This window comes from Carcharhinus amblyrhynchos, chromosome 2, assembly GCF_965287045.1.
Source record: "Carcharhinus amblyrhynchos chromosome 2, sCarAmb.v2.hapA, whole genome shotgun sequence".
NCBI classification, from domain to species: domain Eukaryota; kingdom Metazoa; phylum Chordata; class Chondrichthyes; order Carcharhiniformes; family Carcharhinidae; genus Carcharhinus; species Carcharhinus amblyrhynchos.
This window is the reverse complement of record NC_137325.1, coordinates 39,978,135-40,001,632: the sequence shown is the minus strand read 5'-3', so window position 1 is coordinate 40,001,632 and position 23,498 is coordinate 39,978,135. Positions and strand designations below refer to the sequence as shown.

Here is a 23,498-nt window from a genome sequence, read left to right as displayed (position 1 = left end):
CCATGCAGAAAAAGACCCATCCACAACCACTCTTTGCCTTCTGCAGGCAAGCCAGTTCTGGATCCACAAGGCCAAAACCCCTTGGATCCCATGCCCTCTCACCTTCTCAAGAAGTCTTGCATGGGGGACCTTATCAAATGCCTTGCTGAAGTCCAGGTAAACCACCTCCACCGCTCTTCCTTTGTCAATGTGTTAAGTCACATTTTCAAATAAGGTCAGGTAAATGGAGTTGAAGTATGTCTCAGCCATAATCAGATTGAATGGCAAAGCAGATCCAAAGGCCTAATAATCTAATTCCATTCCTAGGTTTTTATTTGGGTGGATCCTAGAGATCCAAATGCGATATTAGATGAAGAACAAACACTTTCTTAATTGACATTTTCCCTCAGCCAAAATAGGTTAACAAGTAATTTATTATGGATTGCACAAACTCAGATGGTTGTAATTTCCCACGTCAGAAATATTTCTACACACAATGTAGACAATACAGTGTAATATTCAAAGTTCTACATTGGCAGAGTTTTTGTCTTTCTGATGATATTAAACCAACACGCTACCTTGAGAACAAGGAACTCTTGCTTCCAGGCTAACAGGCCCTTCAGCCCAACTTGTCCATGCACCCTTTTTGTTTAAAACCCCTAAACTAATCCCAATTGCCAGCATTTGGCTCAGATCCCTCTATAGCCATCTTACCCATGTAACTATCTAAATGCTTTTTAAAAGACAAAATTGTACCGTCTCTACTACTACCTCTGGCAGCTTGTTCCAGACACTCAACACTTTTTTTTGTGAAAAATGTTGCCCCTCTGGACACTTTTGTATCTCTTCCCTCTCACCTTAAACCTATGTCATCTAGTTTTAGACTAGACATTTGGGAAAAGATACTGACTATCTAGCTGATCTGTGGCCCTCATTACTTTTATAGATATTTCTATTCTGACTTCAGCCAGAACCACCAAAGCCAAATTATCATATGCATTAAATTGCTGTTTTTTGGAATTTAGTTACATATAAATTGACTATTGTGTTTAGTTAAATGTTAGTAACTGCATCTCAAAGGTGATCCATTGTTTGTGAAGTGCTTTGAGGTGTCTTAAGGACCTATTCAGATCCTGTGCAATTCAAGTAATTTTGAAAACAAAATTTTGCACTCAATGTCCATCTGAATTATTCTCAATGCAGGATTAACTTCCTGTAGTCTGCCTAAACAAATGTACTATGTAATTCCAGTTCTGAAGGGCACCTCCGAGTCAGTCTTACCAAGTACTGTCTTCTGAATCAAACCAATAGGTTAGCCCTATTTGTAATGAAGGAGGAGCAGTTCTGCCCTGCACCCATGAACGCTCCAAAGTGGATAGTGATCTCACTTACTGTACGGTCTGGAGACAATACACATCTCTTTAACCTGTGTTCAGTGCTCCTTCCACTCACATTGTTAGCCACTTTAAGACTTGAATAGCAGGTTAGGTGTAAAGATTCGCATTCTAATCAGTAATCTGTAAACTGTCTGTGCTGTTATATGCTCTGTCTGAGGCCAGAACTCTCCATTCACCTGTCGAAGAGGGGAACCTCGAAAGCTTGTGAGTTTACTATCAAATAAATTGGTTGGACTTAAACCTGGTGTTGTCAGACTTCTTACAGAACGGATAGCCAGAAACTTTTTCCCACGGTGGAAGAGTCGATTACTAGGGGGCATTGGTTTAAAGTGCGAAGGGCAAGGTTTAAAGAAGGTGTACAAGGCAAGTTTAATACATAGAGGGTGGTGGGTGCCTGGGATTTGCTGCTGGGGAAGGTAGTGGAAGCAAGTTCAATTGTGACTTTTAAGAGGCATCTTGACAAATACATTTATAGGATGGGAATAGAAGGATATGGTCCCTGGAAGGGACCATATCCTTCTATTCCCTGGAAGGGACCATATCCGTCAGTCAGCATGGTTGGTACAGGCTTGGAGTGCCAAAGGGCTTGTTCCTGTGCTGTAATTTACTTTGTTCATGTGCAGGTTAGGTTGATTGGCCATGCTAAATTTCTCCTTACTGTTAGGAGGACGATCAGGGTAAATTAGGATTAGGAGGATAGGGCCTGGGTGGGATTGTTGATGGTGCAGGCTTGATGAGCTGAAAGGCTCCTTCTGCACAGTTGGGATTCTATAATGTCAGGCTAATATTTCTGAAAATTGGAAGACTTAGAGTTCCTAACCAAATAATAATGAGCATCATCATGTCCTGACCCCATACAAGCATTTCTGTATAAAAATAATCCCTTGTTCTGTTGACTATTGCAGCTGTGGTAGTCTGTTTGTGGCTCTTCAAAATGCAAACCCCCATATAAATTGGCTTAATTGAACAAGTTTTACAAGCTGATGTGTTTGGTGAAATTTTGTGGTAGGAGAAAGGACCACAACAGTTTAGCATTGCATATGCCACAATGATGTTGTGCCCAAAGAGTGAACTGATAATTTGATACAGGCTAAGGTTTTAAATTGAAAAAGATCATTTCTATTGCCCATGTAGAAATCTGTATTGACGCTGACCTTGCACAAATAGTCCTTTAAAACAACTGTGGCTATTTTGATTAGTTTCCTCCCAAATTAGATTAATAATCATTGCATTTCAAATGGTTCACATCTGCAGGTGATTAAAATGGTTGATTAATGATTGATTAAAAAGAAAGCGATAACAGCTGATCATTTTTCTTCCTCTTTAACTGTCGAGTCTGTTGCATTGTTTACTTTGAGTGTCAAATATGGCTTTTTATAGTAATCAGGCAGAGTTTACAGGAGTCTCTTACAATGTCTGCTTGTACTGTCAGAGGTTGGTTTAAATACTTAATATCTGGTCTCTAATTAATGGTGAGGGCATGTTCATTTTCTTAGTATTGTCCAATTGAAATACAAGATCCAAACCTGTGGTTGTATACTGCAAAAATCAATGTTTGATTATTATAGAAACTTATAGTATTTATTAGAGAAAGGATTGTTATTATATCGATTAAAGAAAAGATATTATTAAACTAAGAAGGGTCCAGAAAAATTTATTAAGATGCTACTAGGACTTGGTAGTTTCAGTTATAAGGAGAGGCTGAGTGGACTGGGACCTTTTTCTTTGGAGGGTAGGAGACTGAGGATTGATCTTACAGAAGCCTATAAAATAGGCATAGGTCAGCTAAATAGTCAACACCTTTTCCCAAAGGTATGGGAGTCTAAAACTAAAGGATAGAGATTCAATGTGAGAGAGGAGAGATACAAAAGGATCCAGCGGGACAACTTTTTCATAAAGGGTGGTGAGTACCTGGAAAGAGCTACCAGAGGTTGTAGTGGAGATGGGTACAATTTTGTCTTTTTAAAAGCATTTGGATAGTTACATGGGAAAGATTGATGTAGTGGGAGATGGGCCAAATGCAGACAATTGGGACTAGCTTAATGGTAAAAACTGCGCAGCATGGACAGGCTAGACCGAAGGGCCTGTTTCCATGCTGTAAACCATTATGACTCTTATTGATTTATAGAGATGATTTTTCTTTAAGTTATTTGTTAAACTTTAAGGGGTGTGACTGTTCAACTTGGACACTTGTAATTTCAGTGCAAAGACCAAACCAGAATACCAACCAACTGCCACATTTAATTATGCACAATACTATCAGCAGTATCAGCAGTATTACTCTCAGTGGGGTTACGATCCCTACGCCGGTTACAGTTACGGGTACCCACAGTATGGCACAACTGAGGCACCAGCAATAACCTCTTCCATGATCACAGAAATGGCACAATTGCCCGAGGTAAAATCTCTTTTTTTTTCCCTCCTCACAGTTTGTACTTTCTAATTCTCTGCCCCTTGCCTCTATCCCTGACTGCCAACACTTGCTTCCCTGTCCTCCTCCCCCCACCTCCCAGCGCAGCCGATTTTTTTTTTCCCCCCCCCCCGACTGGTGTGCGCCCCTCCGCCCCACCCTGCCCCGGCGCCCCCTCCTCGTCCCACCCCCCTCTCCCCGGTGCCTCCTCTCCATCCCCTCCCCGCCCCGTGCTATCTTCCCTGCTGCTGCTCTGTCCGCTGCTGTGTCTCCCCCCGCCCTCCTTCGTGTTTCCCCCACTCCCACCCCCTTCCCTTTGTTGAATTTTGACCTGTTGACCCGCTGCTTCTTTCTATTACCAGAAAATGTTTTTCAGTTTCAGCAAAATCCCATAATTACTGAGGAAACAGAAGAGGAGCTTCTAGAAGGTAAAATCCTTTTGTATTTTAGCATTTAGTTATGTCACATGAGGCCCTTATAACGGACAAAATACTTAATCCTGTTGATCATATATATTTTAATTTTTAAACATCAGTATGTTTTCTGTAATTTGATGTTTTTAAGTGATTGAGGACCATTTCTAAGCTGGATCCTTGAGCACAAAATTTGAATAAATACACAATTTGTGGACCTTTGAAAACTAATACTTGTGCCAGTGCAGTCATAACCCTGCTATTTAAGGTCGGAAGAAGAGAGAAATATCTGAAGACTTGATAAGCGAGCACTTCGCAAATCATTTTTTGAAAAAGAAATTGCATTTGACAGATCTGAGTTTCTTCAAGATGATCATAATGAATGGTGGAGCAGTCCTGTAGGGCCGAATGGCCTACTCCTGCTTCTAGTTTCTTTGTAACCATAGAAACACAGTAACTAGAAGCAGGAGTAGGCCATTTGGCCTTATGAAGCTGATCTGCCATTCATTTTGATCATTGGTGATCATCAAATCCAATATCCTGATCCTGTCTTCCTCCCTCCCCCCACTCTCCCCATATCCCTTGATCACTGAAACAGAAACCAGTAGGTTCAAGTGTATTGCAAAGAAGTAATGTTATGTTGCCTTCCTCTGCTCAAAATCTTTAGTGAATCCGCACACAACAGAAAGGTAGTGATGCAGATGGGATGGAATGTTCTTTTACTTTTCATTTCAAACATTGAAGACTGAATTGTGTCACATTTCAGAAAATAGAACAAAGAAAATTATAGCACGGGAACAAGCCCTTTGGCCCTCCGAGCCTGCACTGACCGTGCTGCCCAACTTAAGTAAAACTCCCTACCCTTCCGGGGACCATATTTGTCTATTGCGCGTCCTTTGTTTGAACAGAGGGGAGTACGGTAGGATGAGAGAAGAATTGGCGAATGTGGACTGGGGGAGCGCATTGGAAGGTAGGTCTGCTGAGGAGCAGTGGAGGATCTTTAAGGAGATCTTTCTTGGTGCTCAGCAGAAATTTATTCCGATGGTCAAAAAGGACAGTAGGAGGAGAGGTAATAAGCCGTGGATAACGAAGGAGGTGAAGGAAAGTGTTAAATTAAAAGCGGAGGCGTTTAGAGTAGCAAAGAGTAGTGGGCGAGAAGAGGATTGGGAGAGGTTTAAATGTCAACAAAGATTGACAAAGAAGTTGATAAAGAAGGGTAGGAGAAACTATGAAGCTGGGCTTGCGCTTAATATAAAAAGGATAGCAAGAATTTTTATAAATATATAAAAAGGAAGAGGCTGGCTAGGGTGAACGTTGGTCCCTTAGAGGATGAGAAGGGGGACTTAGTGGTAGGGGATGGGGATATGGCTGAGGTCCTGAATAACTTTTTTGTTTGTCTTCACGGAGGAGGACGTGAATAATTTGCTGGGTGTTAGTGATGGAAAGGTGGTAGGACTGGAGGGTCTTAATGACATTACTGTTACTAGAGAGGAGGTGCTCGACAGACTGGAGGGACTGATTGTGGACAAGTCGCCAGGACCGGATGGAATGCATCCGAGGGTTCTGAAAGAAATGGCGGAGGTGATATTGGATGCCTTGGTGGTTATTTTCCAGACGTCGCTGGATTCCGGGGAAGTGCCAGAAGATTGGAAAGCGGCTAATGTTACGCCGTTGTTTAAGAAGGGTGCCAGGCAAAAGGCAGGGAATTATAGGCCGGTTAGTTTAACGTCTGTTGTAGGTAAGATGTTAGAATCCGTCATCAAGGAGGAAATAGTGAGGCATCTTGAGAGGAATTGCTTGATAGAGCAGATGCAGCACGGTTTCGTTAAAGGAAAGTCGTGTCTGACAAATTTACTGGAGTTCTATGAGGATGTGTCTAGGGTGGTGGATAGAGGAGAGCCGGTGGATGTGGTCTTTCTGGATTTTCAGAAGGCGTTTGACAAGGTACCTCACAGGAGGTTATTGCAGAAGGTCAAGGGACAGGGAGTTGGGGGTAGGGTGTTAGCGTGGATAGAGGATTGATTGTCAAATAGGAGGCAGAGAGTGGGGGTCAATGGGTGCTATTCGGATTGGCGGATGGTGACTAGTGGAGTGCCTCAGGGGTCGGTGCTGGGGCCTCAGCTATTTACCATTTATATAGATGATCTGGAGGAGGGAACCGAGTGTAGGGTGTCGAAATTTGCTGATGACACCAAGATTGGAGGAAAGGCAAATTGTGCGGAGGGTGTGGAGAATCTACAGAAGGATCTAGATAGGCTGGGCGAATGGGCCAGGAAATGGCAAGTGGAAGTTAATGTTGGCAAGTGCGAGGTGGTCCACTTTGGTAGGAAGGATTATCACTTACGTGGCGAAAAACTGCAGCAGGCGACGGTACAGAGGGACCTTGGGGTGAGTCGCAAAAACCCAGCTTGCAGGTGCAGCAGGTGATCAGGAAGGCGAATGGGATGCTGGCCTTCATAGTGAGGGGGATTGAATATAAAAGTAGGGAGGTCTTGCTGCGGCTGTATAGGGCATTGGTGAGGCCGCAGCTGGAGTACTGTGTGCAGTTTTGGGCGCCGTACTTACGCAAGGATATTTTTGCCTTGGAGGGAGTGCAGAGGAGGTTTACTAGGCTGATACCGGAGTTGAGGGTGTTGAGCTATGAGGAGAGGCTGAATAAACTAGGCTTGTACTCGTTAGAGTTTAGAAGAATGAGGGGAGATCTCATTGAGATGTATAAGATGATGAATGGGATGGATAGGATAGAGGTGGAGAGACTCTTCCTGCTCAGAAAGGATAATAGGACAAGGGGGCACAGCCTCAAGATAAAGGAGGAGCGGTTTAGAACGGAGTTGAGGAGGAACTTCTTCACTCAAAGGGTGGTGAATCTCTGGAATTCTCTGCCCGTTGAAGTGGTGGAGGCTACCTCGCTAAATATTTTTAAGACGCGGTTGATGGGTTTTTGATAAGAGAGGGGATTAAGGGTTAGGGGGAGTGGGGGGGAATGTGGAACTGAGCCATGACAGATCAGCCATGATCTTATTGAATGGCGGGGCAGGCTTGAAGGGCTAGATGGCCTACTCCTGCTCCTATTTCTTATGTTCTTATTCATGTATTTGTCCAAACGCCCCTTTAAAAGCCACTATCGTACTCGCTTCCACTACCTCCCCTGGCAGTGAGTTCCAGGCACCCACCACCCTCTGTGTAGTGAAATCTGCCTCATACATCTCCTTGCTCCCTGCGGCTTAAAACTGTGTCCCCCAGTAATTGACTCTTCCATCCTGGAAAAAAGCTTCTGACTATCCGCTCTGTCCGTACCCCTCATAATCTTGTAGACTTCTATCAAGTCGCCTCTCAACCTCCGTTGTTCTAGTGAGAGCAACTCCAACCTCTCTTCATAGCTAATGCCCTCCATGCCAGGCAACATTCTGGTAAATCTTTTCTGTACCCTCTCCAAAGCCTCCACATCTTTCTGGTAATGTGGCAACCAGAATTGAACGCTATATTCTGAGTACAGCCTAAGGTTTGACAAAACTGCAACATGACTTGCCAAATTTTTAAACTCAATGCCCCATCCAATGAAGGCAAGCATGCCATATGCCTTTTTGACTACCTTCTTCATCTGCGTTTCCACTTCCAGTGACCTGTGTACCTGTACACCCAGATTCCTTTGCCTATCATTACTCTTAAGGGTTCTGCCATTTACTGTATATTTCCTATCCTTATTAGACCTTCGAAAATGCATTACCTCACATTTATCTGAATTAAATTCCATCTGTCATCTCTCCGCCCAAGTCTTCAATCCATCTGCAATCTGCTGTATCCTCTGATGGTCCTCGTGCTATCCGCAAATCTACCAACCATGTGTCGTCCACAAACCTACTAGTCAAACAGTTACATTTTCCAGCAAAGGTTCCAGCACTGATCCCTGAGGAACGCCACTCATCACAGCCCTCCATTCAGAAATGCACCCATCCACTGCTACCCTCTGTCTTCTTTGACTGAGCCAGTTTTGTATCCACCTTGCCAGCTCATCTGTGATCCCATGCGACTTCACCTTTTGCACCAATCTGTCATGAGAGACCTTGTCAAAGGCCTTGCTGAAGTCCATGTAGACAACATCAACTGCCCTACCCTCATCAATCATCTTGGTCACTTGCTCGAAAAACTCAATCATGTTCGTGAGACACGACCTCTCCTTCACAAAACCATGTTTGGTTATTTCCAAATGAGAATAAATCCTGTCTCAAAGAATCCTCTCCAATAATTTCCCTGTCACTGATGTGAGGCTCACAGGGCGGTAATTACCTGGATTATTCTTGCTACCCTTCTTAAACAAAGGAACAACATTGGCTATTCTCCAATCCTCTGGAACTTCCCCTGTAGCCAGTCAGCATACAAATTTCTCTGAAGGCCCCATCAATTTCCTCCCGTGCCTTTCTCAAGATTCTGGCATATATGGGATAGAGTGGTGAAGAAGGCATTCAGCATGCTTGGTTTCATTGGTTAGAACATTGAATACAGGAGTTGGAATGTCTTGTTGAAGTTGTTCAAGACATTGGTAAGGCCACACTTTGGAATAGTGTGTGTAATTCTGGTCACCCTATTATTAGAAAGGATATTAAACTAGAAAGAGTGCAGAAAAGATTTACTTGGGTGCTACTGGGACTTGATGGATTGAATTATGAGAGGCTGGATAGGCTGGGACTTTTTTCTCTGGAGGGTAGAAAGCTGCGAGGTGATCATATAGAGGTCTATAAAATAACGAGGGGACTAAATCAGCAAGGTAGTCACATCTTTTTCCAAAGGTAGGAGAGTTTAAAACTGGAGGGCATAGGTTTAAGGTGACAAGGGAGAGATACAAGTGTCCAAAGGGGCAAATCTTTCACACAGGGGGTAGAGAGTGTCTGGAACAAGCTGCCATAGGTAGTAGTAGAGGTGGGTACAATTGTCTTTTAAAAAGCATTTAGATTGTTACTTGGGTATGATGGTATAGAGGGATGTGGGCAACTGGGATTAGTTTAGGAGTTTTTTTTAAAAAAAGCAGCATGGACAATTTGGCCGAAAGGGCCTGTTTCCATGATGTAAACCTTTCTGACTCTATATCCCATCAAGCCTTAGGGACTTGTCTACCTTTTAATGTTTCTCAAGAACCCCAATACCACCACCTTTTTGATCTCAACATGACTTGAACTATCTACACATCTTTTCCCAGACTCATCATCCATGATGTCCTTCTCTTTGGTGAATAGTACTCATTTAATACCTCGCCCATTTCCTCTGGCTCCACACATAGATTCCCTCCCTTGTCCTTGAGGTGGGCCAACCCTCTCCCTGGCTACCCCTTGCTCTTTATACATAGATAAAAAGCCTTGGGATTTTCCTTAATCCTGCTGGCCAATGCTTTTTCATGAGCCCTTTTAGCCCTCCTTACTACTCGCTTGAGTTTCTTTCTATTTTCCTTGTACTCCACTCTTGCTTTGTGTGTTCCCAGCCTCCTAGCTTTGACAAATGCTTTCTTTTTCTCTTTGTCTTGGCTCACAATATTTCTTGTTATCCAAGGTTCCCAAAACTTGCCATACTTATCCTTCATCCTTACAGGAATGTGCCAGTCCTAAATCCCTATCAACATGCATTTGAATGCCTCTGACATGCCAGATGTTGATTTGGTCTCAAACATTTGTCCCCAACCTACATTCTTCAGTTCCTGCCGAATATTGTAATTAGCCTTCCTCCAATTTAGCACCTTAACCTGAGGACTACACTTATCTTTATCAATTAGTACCTTAAAGCTTAGTGAATTGTGGTCACTTTTCCTGAACTGCTCCCCTGCTGAAACATCAACCACCTAGCTGAGCTCATTCCCCAATACCAGGTCCAATATGGCCCCTTACCTAGTTGGACTATCTACCTACTGTTTCAAGAAGCCCTCCTGAATGCTCCTTACAAACTCTGCCCCATCCATGCCCCTAGCACTGAGTCCCAGTCAATATAGGGAAGTTAAAATCTCCCATCACATCAATCCTGTTACTTTTACGCCTTGTCAAAATCTGTCTACATACTTGTTCTTCAATCTCCCACTGGCAATTGGGTGGCCTATACTAAAACCCCAACATTGTAACTACATCCTTCCTATTCCTGAGCTTTACCCATATTGCCTCGCTGTATGAGTCCTCTGAGGTGTCCTCCCACAGTACAGCTGTAACAGCCTCGACTAGCAGTGCAACTCCCCACCCCATCTCTATCCCGCCTGAAACAACTGTATCCTGGAATGTTAAGCTGCAATCCTGTCCTCCCCTTAATCAAGTCTCTGTAATGGCAGCACATCACATTTGCTAGTACTAATCCAAGCCCTAAGTTCATCTGCCTTATCTGTTACACTTCTCACATTGAAACAAATGCACTTCAGTCTACCAGACTCTCTCTGATTAGCAACTACACCCTGCCTGCTCTTTCTCTGAGTCTGTCTGGCCCTACTCTTGTTTTCTTTCAACTAATTCACGTTTGCTTTGGTTCCCACCTCTTGCCAAACTAGTTTAAATTCTCCTGTGTGACACTAGCAAACCTCCCGGCCAGAATATTTATGCCCTTCCAGTTTAGGTGCAACCAGTCCTTCTTGTACAGGTCCCACCTGCCCTGGAAGAGACCCCAATGGTCCAGATATGTGAAACCCTCCCTCACTAGCACGTGGCACAGGAAGTAATTCTGAGATTACAATCCTAGAGGTCCTGCTTTTTAACATTCTACCTAACTCCCTAAACTGCTGCAGCAGGACCTCCTCACTCTTCCTACCTATGTCATTCGTACCAATATGCACCCAAATACAATCAATCTGAAAGATTGCTGTCTCAGTTGTACCTCTGCACACTGCATTGAGCACAGTATGTGATTGACAACATTTTATGACACTGAAAACCTTTTTTTTTCGGGGGGGGGTGGAATTATAGAATCCCACAATGCAGGAAGAGGCCATTCAGCCCATTGTGTCTGTGCCAATAATAATCCCACTCTGGTCCTATCCCCATAACCCCAAGTATTTTGCCCACTAATCCCCCTGACACTAAGGGGCGATTTAGCATGGTCAGTTAACCTAATCTGCACATCTTTGGATTGTGGGAGGAAACCCATACACTGAGAGAATGTGCAAACTTCAATCCTAACAGATAGAACTGTGTAATTATGAACGAAGGTTACATATTTGACAGAAAGCAAATGGGCGATGAAGATAAAGTAAATGTTTTTTTTCACCATATGGGACTTGGTGGATTTGAGGTAGAGTCAAATTACCTGTGAGACCCCACACTAAGGGGACATGTTGAAATCAAATGCATTTTGAACTTCATATATTTATGAAGTATGAAACTGCACTGAAACAGTTGAGAGTGATACCGTTGCAGATTACATTCTTGATTTATGTGAAACTCCCTCGCTGCTTCTGGCCTGTAAATGAGGCCAGAGCCATGGAACTGTCAGAAAGAGATAAGCAAATTATTTTCCCATGCTTGCAGAGGAGGCCCATTGGATTTCAATGGGATCCTGGTTGTGGCAGCCATGTTCACAGTTTTGCAATCAGAAGTAAGAAGTTACTTTTGCCATGGTAGCCACAAACCATTATGTAGATGACATGCAGGAGGAGAAAAATGTTATTTCTTCAAGTTACACACAAAGCACAAAGTTGCCGTCAGACACAAGATTGTGATCACGTTAGTTCTAAAGCTAGTTCTGAATCTGGACATCCTCAACTTCACAATTGATAAATGTAGAAACAGATGTTATTGAACTGAAAGAGCTGCAGTCAGATAGTGAGCAAGAGAAAGAGCACATTTTGCTAGACTAGTGCCTTTGTGCAGTGTGGACGTAATTGATCAAGCTAGCCAAGCATGTCTCAGAATGGGAAATGATCCAATTAAAGTTCTAGTCATTCAAACATATTTAAAACCATGGGAATGGGCATATGTCAATTTATTTGAAATGGAAGGAAAGAGGATCTTATTTGTGATAGCTATCAACTAAAAACAAATGTTGAATTTATGCTGTCTACCACATGAGTTAAATCTATTGAGGTTTTGGTTTACAATTTATAGCTCAGAGGTGCTGATGTCAGATAATGATTTGTGTTGAAAGAATTTAAATATGTGAGGAAGAGTGGAATCAAACACTTTTTTCCATAGCAAGAAGTGTAAAAGTGAAGATAACATGAGTCATGATGCACTAGGCATGCATACCCTTGCATACCCAGTTCCCTTTGTGTGTCTATACTCTTGATGGTTCTGCCATTTATTGTACAACTCTCCCCTACATTAGTTCTTCCAAAATGCATCACTTCGCATTTATCTGGATTAAATTCCATCTGACATTTCTCCGCCCAATTTTCCAGCCTATCTATATCCTGCTGTATTGTCCGACAATGTTCATCGCTATCAGCAAGTCCAGCCATCTTTGTGTCATCTGCAAACTTACTGATCACACTAGTTACACCTTCTTCCAAATCATTGATATATATCACAAATAGCAGAGGTCCCAGTACAGAGCCCTGCAGAACACCACTGGTCACAGACCTCCAGCCAGAAAAAGAGCCTTCGACCGCTACTGTCTAATGCTTGAAATGATACTTGAAACTTGTACATTTGTGTGCTCAGTCTAATTTTACAAGATATAAATTTTAAATTTACAAACCATCTGAAAAAATGGTGCAAGGGGGACAGCTTCAGTTTCCTGGAGCATTGGGACTAGTTCTGGATAGAAAGCAGGTTTGCAGACAGGAAGCAAAAAGGTGGCATAACTCGGTCTTTTTCCATTTGCCAGGCAGCGATTAGTGGGATTATAGAATCCTACAGTGTAGAAGGAAGCCATTCGGCCCATCGAGTCTGCACTGTACACAATCCCTTGCAGGGCTTTCCCCATAACCCCATGCATTTACCCTAGCTAGTCCCCCTGACACTAAAGGGGCAATTTAGCATGGCCCCTTGCACATATTTGGACTGTGGAAGCAAATCTGAGCACCCAGAGGAAATCCATGCAGACATGGGAAAATGTGACATGCAGATAGTGACCCAAGCCGGGAATCGAATCTGGATTTCTGGCACGGTGAGGCAGCAGTGCTACTGATACCACAGGGATCTGTGCTAGGACCCCAACTGTTCACATTTCACATAATCAAGGACCCCATGGTCTTATGGTATCAATTGACTGCAACCAGATCGAGATAGCCTAGCAGAATAAACCTGGTGTTGCAAGGCTTTTAGGACTGAGGTGAGGAAATATTTCTTCACGCAGAGTGGTGAATTTGTGCAATTCACCCCAGGAAAAGTTGAGGCCAAAACATTGTGTGATTTTGGCATAGTTCTTGAGGCTAAAGGGATCAAGGGATATGGTTGGGGGTTGTAGTCAACTGGTATCATAAGACCATAACAAATAGGAACAAAAGTAGGCCACTCAGCATCTTGAGCATGAATCATAGAACCCTACAGTGCAGAAGAGGCCCTTCGGCCTATCGAGTCTGCACCGTACACAATCCCACCCAGACTCTTCCCCCATATCCCTACATTAATCCCTCTAACCTACGCATCCCTGGACGCTAAGGGGCAATTTCTTAGCACGGCCGATCAACCTAACCTGCACATCTTTGGACTGTGGGAGGAAACCGGAACACCCGGAGGAAACCCACGCAGACACAAGGAGAATGTGTAAACTCCACACAGACGGTGACCCGAGCCAGGAATCGAACCAGGACCCTGGAGCTGAGAAGCAGTAGTGCTAACCACTGTGCTACCGTGCCACCCAAATGCCACTATGCTTCACCATTCAATAGGATCATGATCCAACATTCCTTTTGTCCACTTTCTTGCCCTTTCCTACAACCCTTGATTTCCTTACTGATCAAAAATCTATCTCTCGGCCTTAAATATAAACACAAGGTTTCTGCACAGCTCTGTGGCTCGGAGTTCCAAAGACACTCGACCTTCTGAGAGAAGAAATTTCTCCTCACATCAGTCTTAAATTGTCACCCCTTTATTCTGAGATTATGCTGTCTGGTCATAAATTCTCCTGAGGGGTAATATCCTCTCAGTGCTTAACCCTGTCAAATCTCTTTAAAAAAATCCTATATATTTCAATGCAAAACAGGTTTATTTGGCAGCACTAGCTTTCGAAGTCTGGGCAGATTCCCAGACTCTGAAAGCTAGTGCTGCCAAATAAACCTGTTGGACTTGAACCTGGTGTTGTGAGACCTTTTACTGTGCTTACCCCAGTCCAATGCCAGCATTGCCACATCACAGTCACATGACTGACAGACTCCCAGATAATGAGGGGGTTATAGGGTAATGATAGGAAGAGACTTTCACTCCCAAAAGTATAAGGGCATATAGGGTAAAAAAAAAAAGTATGTATTGTTTTCACAAATTTATTTTTAACAATATGTGACAAGCCCAGTGAGAGGAGAATTATAGAATCCCTACAGTGCAGAAAGAGGCCATTTGGCCCATCATGTCTGTACTGGTCACAATACCTCCCAGACCCTATCCCCATAACCCCACTTATTGACCCTGCTAACCCCCTGCCACTAAGGGGCAATTTAGCATAGCCAATCAACCTAACCCGCACATCTTTGGACTGTGGGAGGAAACTGGAGCACCTGGAGGAAACCCACACAAATACAGGGAGAATGTCTGTGTGGAGTTTGCACAATCACCCAAGCTGGGAATTGAACATGGGCCTCTGGTGCAATGCTAACCACTGTGCTGCCTCAAGTCTTGGGAAATGAAAATGGGCAAATGGGTGAATTGACAATAGGTGACCATATCGGGGATAGTGACCACAATTCGATTACATTTATTATGGAAAAGCACAGAGATGAGCAAGAGTAAATGGGAAGACAAATTTTACAAAATAAAAAAGTGATTTGGCTGAGGTGGATTGGACAAGACTGCTAAAGAATAAATTGTGGTAAACCAGTGTTTATATAGAACATTACAGCGCAGAACAGGCCCTTCGGCCCACGATGTTGCACCGACCAGTTAAACAATGACCCTCTAACCTAAACCAAACCCTTTCCATCCATAAACCTATCCACGGATCTCTTAAACGCCCCCAAACTAGGCGCATCCACAACTGCAGCAGGCAGGGCATTCCAATCCCTCACCACCCTCTGGGTAAAGAACCTACCCCTGACATCCGTCCTATAACTACCACCCCTTAATTTAAAGCTATGCCCCCTCGTGCTAGCTTTCTCCATCCGAGGAAAAAGTGAGATCCTTGAAGTAGAAAGTAGACAGGGGCCTTCAAAAATAAGAATGATATTGCCAAATCTAGACTCTCCCTCCAAAAATACAAGGAAAGAATACTCAAAACTGCAGATAGTTCAGAGGAGTATAGAAAGTACAGGGATCAAGTAAAAATTGTAATTTAACCCATAAAAAGCCTCATTTGTTAGAGGCAGGGGAGTGGGGTGAGGTAGGATGCTCTTTTTGATTGACAGTGTAGACTGAATAAGACAGATTTTGAAACAACAAGTGAGTTGAGGCTTTTGGGGAGGAGAAGGCTTACTGGTGGAATTGAGACTTCAACCACCTCAGTCTGGATCTTGTGGCAGAGCAGGCTCAGATGGACCAAAGGCATAATGCTGCTCTTCAGGATCATGTCCCTCTTTAATATAGGTTTTGCTTGATTGAGTCATATTTTTCAGTAGGCCTGTGACTGTTATTAATGATCCTTATCAAACATGAGCTTAGTGGTCTCTTTGAGGAGATAACCATCTTGACTATAGAGCTGATTTTGGATGCTTATTTTGACAACTGTACCACAGGTGTGAACAACTAGATAAACTTGTTAAAATTACTTTTTGTATCAATTAATAAGACATGGGCATCTCTGGCTAAGTCACTATTTATTGCCCATCCCTAATTGCCCTTGAAAGTGTTGGTGGTGAACTGCTGCAGTGCTGTTAGAGGAGGAGTTGCAGGATTTTGACCTGATGACCGTGAAGGAACAGCGATTTATAGTTCCAATTCAGGATGATGAGTGACTTGAGGGGAAAACCGAGAGGAGTGTGTCAGAGGAGGATACCGGAACAGACTGTCAGCAGCACCGAGAGGAGTGTGATAGATTGAAAACACTGCAAGAGTATAGTGAGAAATTTGAGTGCTAGCTTGGAGTTTTGGAGGTGCCATCAGGATTCAAAAGTGATGCAGGGTACTTGCAGCTGATTGGGTGACTATAATCAGGTAATTTACCACTTAATATCACTTGTGCTTTGAAAGATCTTTATTTTGTGGTTCATAATTTAAGGGCTATGTTCTGCTGTAACAGCCCTCGAGTAATTGATCTTGAAGTATCTTCCAAGAGGTTATATTTAAAAGGATAAGTCATGGCAGGTGAGCTCAAAGCCAGGATGTACTCCTGTTCTATGTGGGATGCTGGGAACATTTCCAGCATCCAGGCCAGCATAGGAGCAAGAAGTGTTTTAAGCTGCAGCTCCTGGAAGCCCAGGTTTCGGAGCTGGAGCAGCAGCTGGGAACACGGTGGAGCGTAGTTAGCATGCATAGAGAGGTGCATGGTTAAATGCTGGCACACTGGTTAGCACAGCTGGCTCATCGTACCAGGTTCCAAGTTTAATTCCAACTTCAGATGACTGGGAGGAAACCCACACAGAACCAAAGAATCATAGAACATTACAGCACAGAAACAGGCCTTTTGGTCCTTCTAGGCTGTGCCAATACATTTTTCTGCCTAGTCCCACTGACCTGCACCTGGATCATATCCCTCCACACCCCTCTCGTCCGTGTACCTGTCCAAGTTTTTCTTAAATGTTAAAAGTGAGCCCGCTTTCACCAATTCATCTGGCAGCTCATTCCACACTCCCACCACTCTGTGTGAAGAAGCTCCCCCCCCGCCCCCCAATATTCCCTTTAAACTTTTTCCCCTTCACCCTTAACCCATGTCCTCTACTTTTTATTTTCTCCCCTAGCCTCAGTGGAAAAAGCCTGCTTGCATTCGCTGTATCTGTACCCATCATAATTTTATACACCTCTATCAAATCTCCCCTCATTCTTCTAGGGAATAAAGTCCTAACCTATTCAACTTTTCTCGTAACTCAGGTTCTCAAGTCCTGGCCACATCATTGTAAACTTTCTCTGTACTCTTTCAACTTTATTAATATCCTTCCTGTAATTAGGTGACCAAAACTGCACACAATACTCTAAATTTGGCCTCACCAATGTCTTATACAATCTCACCATAACATTCCAACTCTGATACTCAATACTTTGATTTATAAAGGCCAATGTACCAAAAGCACTCTTTTCGACCCTAACCACCTGTGACACCACTTTTAGGGAATTGTGTATCTGTATTCCCAGATCCCTCTATTCTACTGCACTGTTCGGTGTCCTACCATTTACCTTGTATGTTCTACCGTGGTTTGTCCTTCCAAAGTGCAATACCTCACACTTGTCTGCATTAAACTCCATCTGCCATTTTCAGCCCATTTTTCTAGCTTGTCCAAATCCCTCTGCAAGCTTTGAAAACCTTCCTCACTGTCCACTACACCTCCAATCTTTGTATCATCAGCAAATTTGCTGATCCAATTTACTACATTATCATCCAGATCATTGATGTAGATGACAAACAACAATGGACACAGCACTGATCCCTGTGGCACACCACTAGTCACAGGCCTCCACTCAGAAGCAATCCCCCACTGCCACTCTCTGGCTTCTTCCATTGAGCCAATGTCTAATCCAATTTACTACCTCTCCATGTATATCTAGCGACTGAACCGTTATAACTAACTTCCCATGCGGGACCTTGTCAGAGGCCTTACTGAAGTCCATGTAGACAACATTCCTTGCCTTCCCTTCATCCACTTTCCTGGTAACCTCCTCAAAAAACTCTAGATTGGTTAAACATGACATACCATGCACAAAACTGTGTTGACTCTCCCTAATAACAAAGAACAAAAGAAGAAAAGGCAATACAGCACAGGAACAGGCCGTTTGGCCCTCCAAGCCTGCGTAAGCCCAAATCTCCAAGTCCCTGTCCATCCAAATATTTATAGATCCTATCTCTTAGTACTCCTTCCAATAATTTACCTACTACTGATGTCAAACTTACTGGCCTATAATTTCCTGGATTACTCTGCGCCTTTGTTAAACAATGGAACAACATGAGCTATCCTCCAATCATCCGGCACCTTACCCGGGGATACTGACATTTTAACTATACCTGCCAGGGCCCCTGCAATTTCAACACTAGTCCCCTTCAAGGGCCGAGGGAATATCCTGTCCGGTCCTGGGGATTTATCTACTCTGATTTGCCTCAAGACAGCAAGCATCTCCTCCCTTTAATCTGTGTAGGTTCCATGGCCTCCCTTCTTGTTTGTTTTATTTCCATAGACAAAAGGAAAATGTGCAAACTCCACACACACTCCCAAAATGTGCAGGTAGATTAGCTATGGTAAATTGCCCTTTAGTGTCAGGGGAATTAGTGCAGTTCATGCATGGGGTTACATAGGACCTGGGTGGAATTGATATCAGTGCAGGGTCGATGGGCCGAATGGCCTCCTTCTGTACTGTAGGGATTCTGTGATATAGAAAGGTGGTCATGCTGGATTGCAGGAAGGGAATGGGTGAGAGTAAGATGACTAGGCAGGTAGTGCGGGAAACTATTCCTCTGTAAAACAGAAATGCCACGTAGCCTCTCAGGGAAAAGCAGCAGTGCAGAACTAGATTTGTTGTACCATTGCTCTGCTGCAGGGGAAAGTACAAAATGTGCTAAAGCAAGGAGATTCGGTTGCAAGGGGTGTAGAGAGGTATTTCTGTGGCTAAACATGTCGTATGTTGTGTCCCTGGTGCTCGGGTCAGTGATGTCTCTGAGCAGTTACAGGAAATTCAGAAAGGGGAGGACGAGCTGCCAGTGATCGTGATAAATATTGGTACAAAGATGATGAGGTCCTTAAAAACAAAATGTAGGAAATAGGAAGCAAAATGACCTCAGTGCCATGAGCAGAAATAGAAGGATATATCAGCTGAGGGGATGGTGAGAGGGAGAGGGTTTCAGATTCCTGGGATTGGCACTGGACAGATTGCACCTGGGCGGGACTGGCATTGTTGTCCTCAGGGGAGTATTTGCTTGAGATGTTAGGGAGGCTTTAAACCAAAAAATGGGGGAATGAGAACCTATGGAGGAAACATATGCAAAGAACCAGAGGAGGGGGAAATGAGGATTAAAAACAAAAGACAGCAAGGGGATAAAAAGGGGATAGCCTGAGAAATCATGGACCAGAATCAAACAGGGCCATAGTGTAAAGTAATGGAATTTTAAGTAGACAAGCCTTGACATATGAAGATAAACTGGATTCATTGGGTTTCTACTAACTGGAATTTAGAAGAATGAGAAGTCACAAAGGTTTACAGCATGGAAACAGACCCTTCGGCCCAACTTGTTCATGCTGCCTCATTGTTTAACCCCTAAGCTAGTCCCAGTTTCCTGTGTTTGGCCCATATCTCTCTATACCCATCTCACCTTTGTAAACTGTCTAAATATTGTTGTGGGAAAATTACTATTTTGGAGTCAGACTGGAGGAACAACAATGCAGTTTTATTTAACGAAGCTTCGTGGAGAAAAGGCACTCCGCAGTACTGGACAGCTGCCTTCTCTCGATGAAACAATAGAAGCGGTCCCTCTTTATATCCTTTACACAATAGGTGGACCGGACATGATTATCACATTGTTATAGTCAAATGGGTACAACATTTCTTAGCTCATTATTATAGACAGATACAGCCATTATCATTTCAATATCACATTGTTCCATGAATGGGTACATTTCCTCTTTATCAATGACTTAATTTTATTCTATTCTTGTAGTACGTGGTTCCTTTGCGTTTATGCATTCCTGTTCTTAATCTCCCTGCCAGACCCCATTATCCCAGGAATATCTTATCTCTTTTAAGGTGCCTGGCTTCCTGAAGCGTCTGTTCCCTGTTTTAATTCAATTAACTGTCTGTCCTGTGGTTTAAATTTTAAGCAATTGTCTGTGTTTGAAAGTCAGTGTCTGTGCTGGAAGTCAGTGCAGGTTTAATGCCTTTGAACCCCTAATGTGCCGGACAGCTATTTTTATGCCAGGTACCCATCTTTATGGCTTTTTTCCACCTTCAATACTTTTCAAAAACCAATTGTACCTGACTCTATTACTACCTCTAACAGCTTGTTCCAGACACTGACCACCCTCTGTGTGTAAAAAAAAAAAAAATTGCCCCTCTGGACCCTTTATCTCTCTTCTCTTACCTTAAACCTCATAGAAACATAAAATCCTGACAGGACTGGACAGGCTAGAAGTGGGAAGAATGTTTCCAATGTTGGGGAAGTCCAGAACTAAGGGTCACAATCTAAGAGTAGGGGTAAGCCACTCAGGATTGAGATGACAAAGAATTTCTTCACTCAGAGTTGTGAACCTGTGTAATTCCCCACCACAGAAAGCTGTTGGAGTCAATTTATTAGATATGTTCATGTGAGCGCTGGACATTGCCCTTGTGGCTAAAGGAATATGGAGAAAGTGGGAGCGGGATACTGAAAATGCATGATCGTATTGAATGGTGATGCAGGCTCGAAGGGCTGAATGGCCTAATCTTGCACCTATTTTCTATATCTCTGTGCCTTAATACACCAAACATTCACAGTAAAGTGGATGAATTAATTGTGCAAATAGATGTAAATGGGTATGAGATAGTTGGGATTACGGAGATATAACTGCAAGGTGACTGGGGATGGGAAATGAACACTCGAGTATTCAGTATTTGGGAAGGATAAACAAAAAGGTAAAAGCGGAGGAGTTGCCCTGCTGGTTAAGGAGAAAATTAACACAACAGCGACAAAAGGCATCAGTTCTGAGTGTGGAGTCTGTATGGGTAGAGCTGAAAAACACCAAAGGACCAAAAAGTTAGTGGGAGTTTTATATATAGCTCCCAAATTGTACTGATGGCGAAGACATTAAATGGAAAGTTAGTGACGCAGGCAATAAAGGAACATCTGTAATTATGGGTGACTTCAATCTGTATATAGATTGGTCAAATCAAAATAGTAACAGTATCATAGATGAGGCATTCCTGGACCAATATATTGAGGAGCCAACTGGAGAACAGATATCTCAAGACTGAATATTGTGTAATGACCAGCATGGTGGCATGTGGTTAGCACTGTTGCCTCACAGCTCCAGGGACCAGGCTTCAATTCAGGCCTTGAGTGACTGCATGTGTTTTCTTCAGGTGCAGTGGTTTCCTCAGTCCAAAGATTGGCCATGCTAATTTGCCCCTTAGTGGCCCAATATCTGTAAGTTATATGGATTAGCCATGGTAAATGTGTGGTGCTATAGGGATAGGACAGGGGAGAGGGCCTGAGTATGATGCTATGTCAGAGAGTTAGAACGGACTCAATGGGCCGGATGGCCCCCTCTTGCACTGTTGGGATTCAATTCAATGAATAATTGGCAATCTCGTTGTGTAAGATCCTTTGAAGATGATTGGTAGATTTCCTCTTCAAGATGGAGGGTGATGTGGGTCCTGAATCTAAATAAAGGAAACAATAGTAGTAGAATGCTGGCTGTGATGGTTTGGGGAACGTTAATTGCAGTGATGACAGTGGATAGAAAATGGTAAACATTCAAACAGCACGTAGGTGAACTGCAACAATTATACACTCCTCTCTGGTACATAAAACTGGAAAGGCTTAAAGTAAAATTAAAGTTGAAATACTATAAGATCCAAGGAGGAGGCATGCAAATTGGCCAGAAAAAAAGCAAAAGTTCAGAATTTGGCCAAGGAGTACAAAGGTATTGATAAAGAAGGGAAACAGAGTACGAGAGTAAGTCTGCCGAAAACATAAAAACTGACTCTTCACCAATCTTTTCAAATCTATTGAAACGTTTAGTGAGAAGCAGGAATAAATGGCTGACCAATAAAATGCATACATTATTTCTGTCTCCACAAATAAATAGGTTGGACTAAAACCTGGTGTTGTCAGACTTTTTACTGTGTTTACGCCAGTCCAACGCCGGCATACCCACATCATGTCCACAAAGAAGGACAGAAATAAAGTATCAGAAATGTTGAGGAACACAGAGTTTGTTCAGAAGGATGAACTGAAAGAAATGAGTATTAGTGGCGAAATGGTGTTGGGGCAATTGATGGGATTTAAGGCCAGTAATTCCCCAGGACCTGATGATCTACACCCCAGAGTATTTAAAAGAAGTGGCCTTAGAAATAGTGGATGCATTGGTTGTCATCTTCCAAGATTCTTGGAACAGTTCCTACAGACTGGTTAGAAATGTAACCCCAGTATTTAAAAAGGAAAATAAAGTGGGGAATTATTGTAAGCTTGATGTTAATATCGGGGAAATGTTAAGTGTACATTATGAAAGATTTAATAGCAAAGTATTGGAAAACAGTGGTAGGATCGGACACAGTTTGTCTGGTTTTACAAAAGGGGAAGTCCGGCTTAACAAATCGACTGGAATTCTTCAAGGATGCCACTATAGCGTTATGAGGGAGAGCCAGTGGATGTGGGTTTGGACTTTCGGAAGGCTTTCAACAAGGTCCCATATAAGAGATCAGCATGTAAAATTAAAGTCCATAGGGTTAAGGGTCGTATGTCAATGTGGATAGAAAATTGGATGGCAGACAGGAAACAGAAGGACTAAATGGGTCTTTTTCCAAATGGTAGGTAGTGACTTGTGGGGTACTGCAGGGATCATTGCTTTGACCTCCAGCTGTTCACAATGTATGTTAATGATTTAGACAAGGGGACTAAATGTAGTAATTCCAAATTTGCAAATGTCAATCTCTGGTGAGGAAGGGTGAGAAATATGCAGTGAATCATAGAAACTCAAAAGTGCTGAAAGAGGTCATTCAGCTCATCAAGGCTCCACAAACAACAATCCCACCCAGGTCCCATCCACACGTATGTACTCTGCTAGTCCCCAGTTGAACATGACCAATCAAACCCACACATCCAGAGTGTGGGAGGAAACCGGAGCTCTGGAGGAAACCCACACTGACATGGGGAGAACAAGCAAACTCCACACAAACTGTTACCTGCGGCTAGAATTGAATCTGGGTCCCTGGTGCTCTGAGTCTGCAGTGTCTGAGTCCAAATATGATTTGGACAATTGGACAAATTCATGGGAGATGCAGTATAAATGTAAGGTTATCCACTTTAATAGCAAAATCAACAAGGCAGATTATCTGAATAGCTATAGATTGGGAGAGGGGAATATGCAGAGAGACCTGGATATCCTTGTACACCAATCACTGAAAGTAAACATGCAGG

General features: G+C 43.1%; 1 protein-coding gene across 2 annotated transcripts in view; it reads left to right on the top strand.

Moving 5' to 3' along the window:
- LOC145353879 (tRNA selenocysteine 1-associated protein 1-like) overlaps nucleotides 1-23,498 on the top strand; it is an 81,493-nt gene that overhangs the window by 47,051 nt on the left and 10,944 nt on the right. For both annotated transcript variants that reach the window (XM_080204813.1, XM_080204802.1), the window contains 2 exons: nucleotides 3,579-3,774; nucleotides 4,163-4,214. In XM_080204813.1, coding sequence (XP_080060939.1) covers nucleotides 3,579-3,774; nucleotides 4,163-4,214 — 248 coding nt within the window. The remainder of the gene's footprint in view (nucleotides 1-3,578; nucleotides 3,775-4,162; nucleotides 4,215-23,498) is intronic.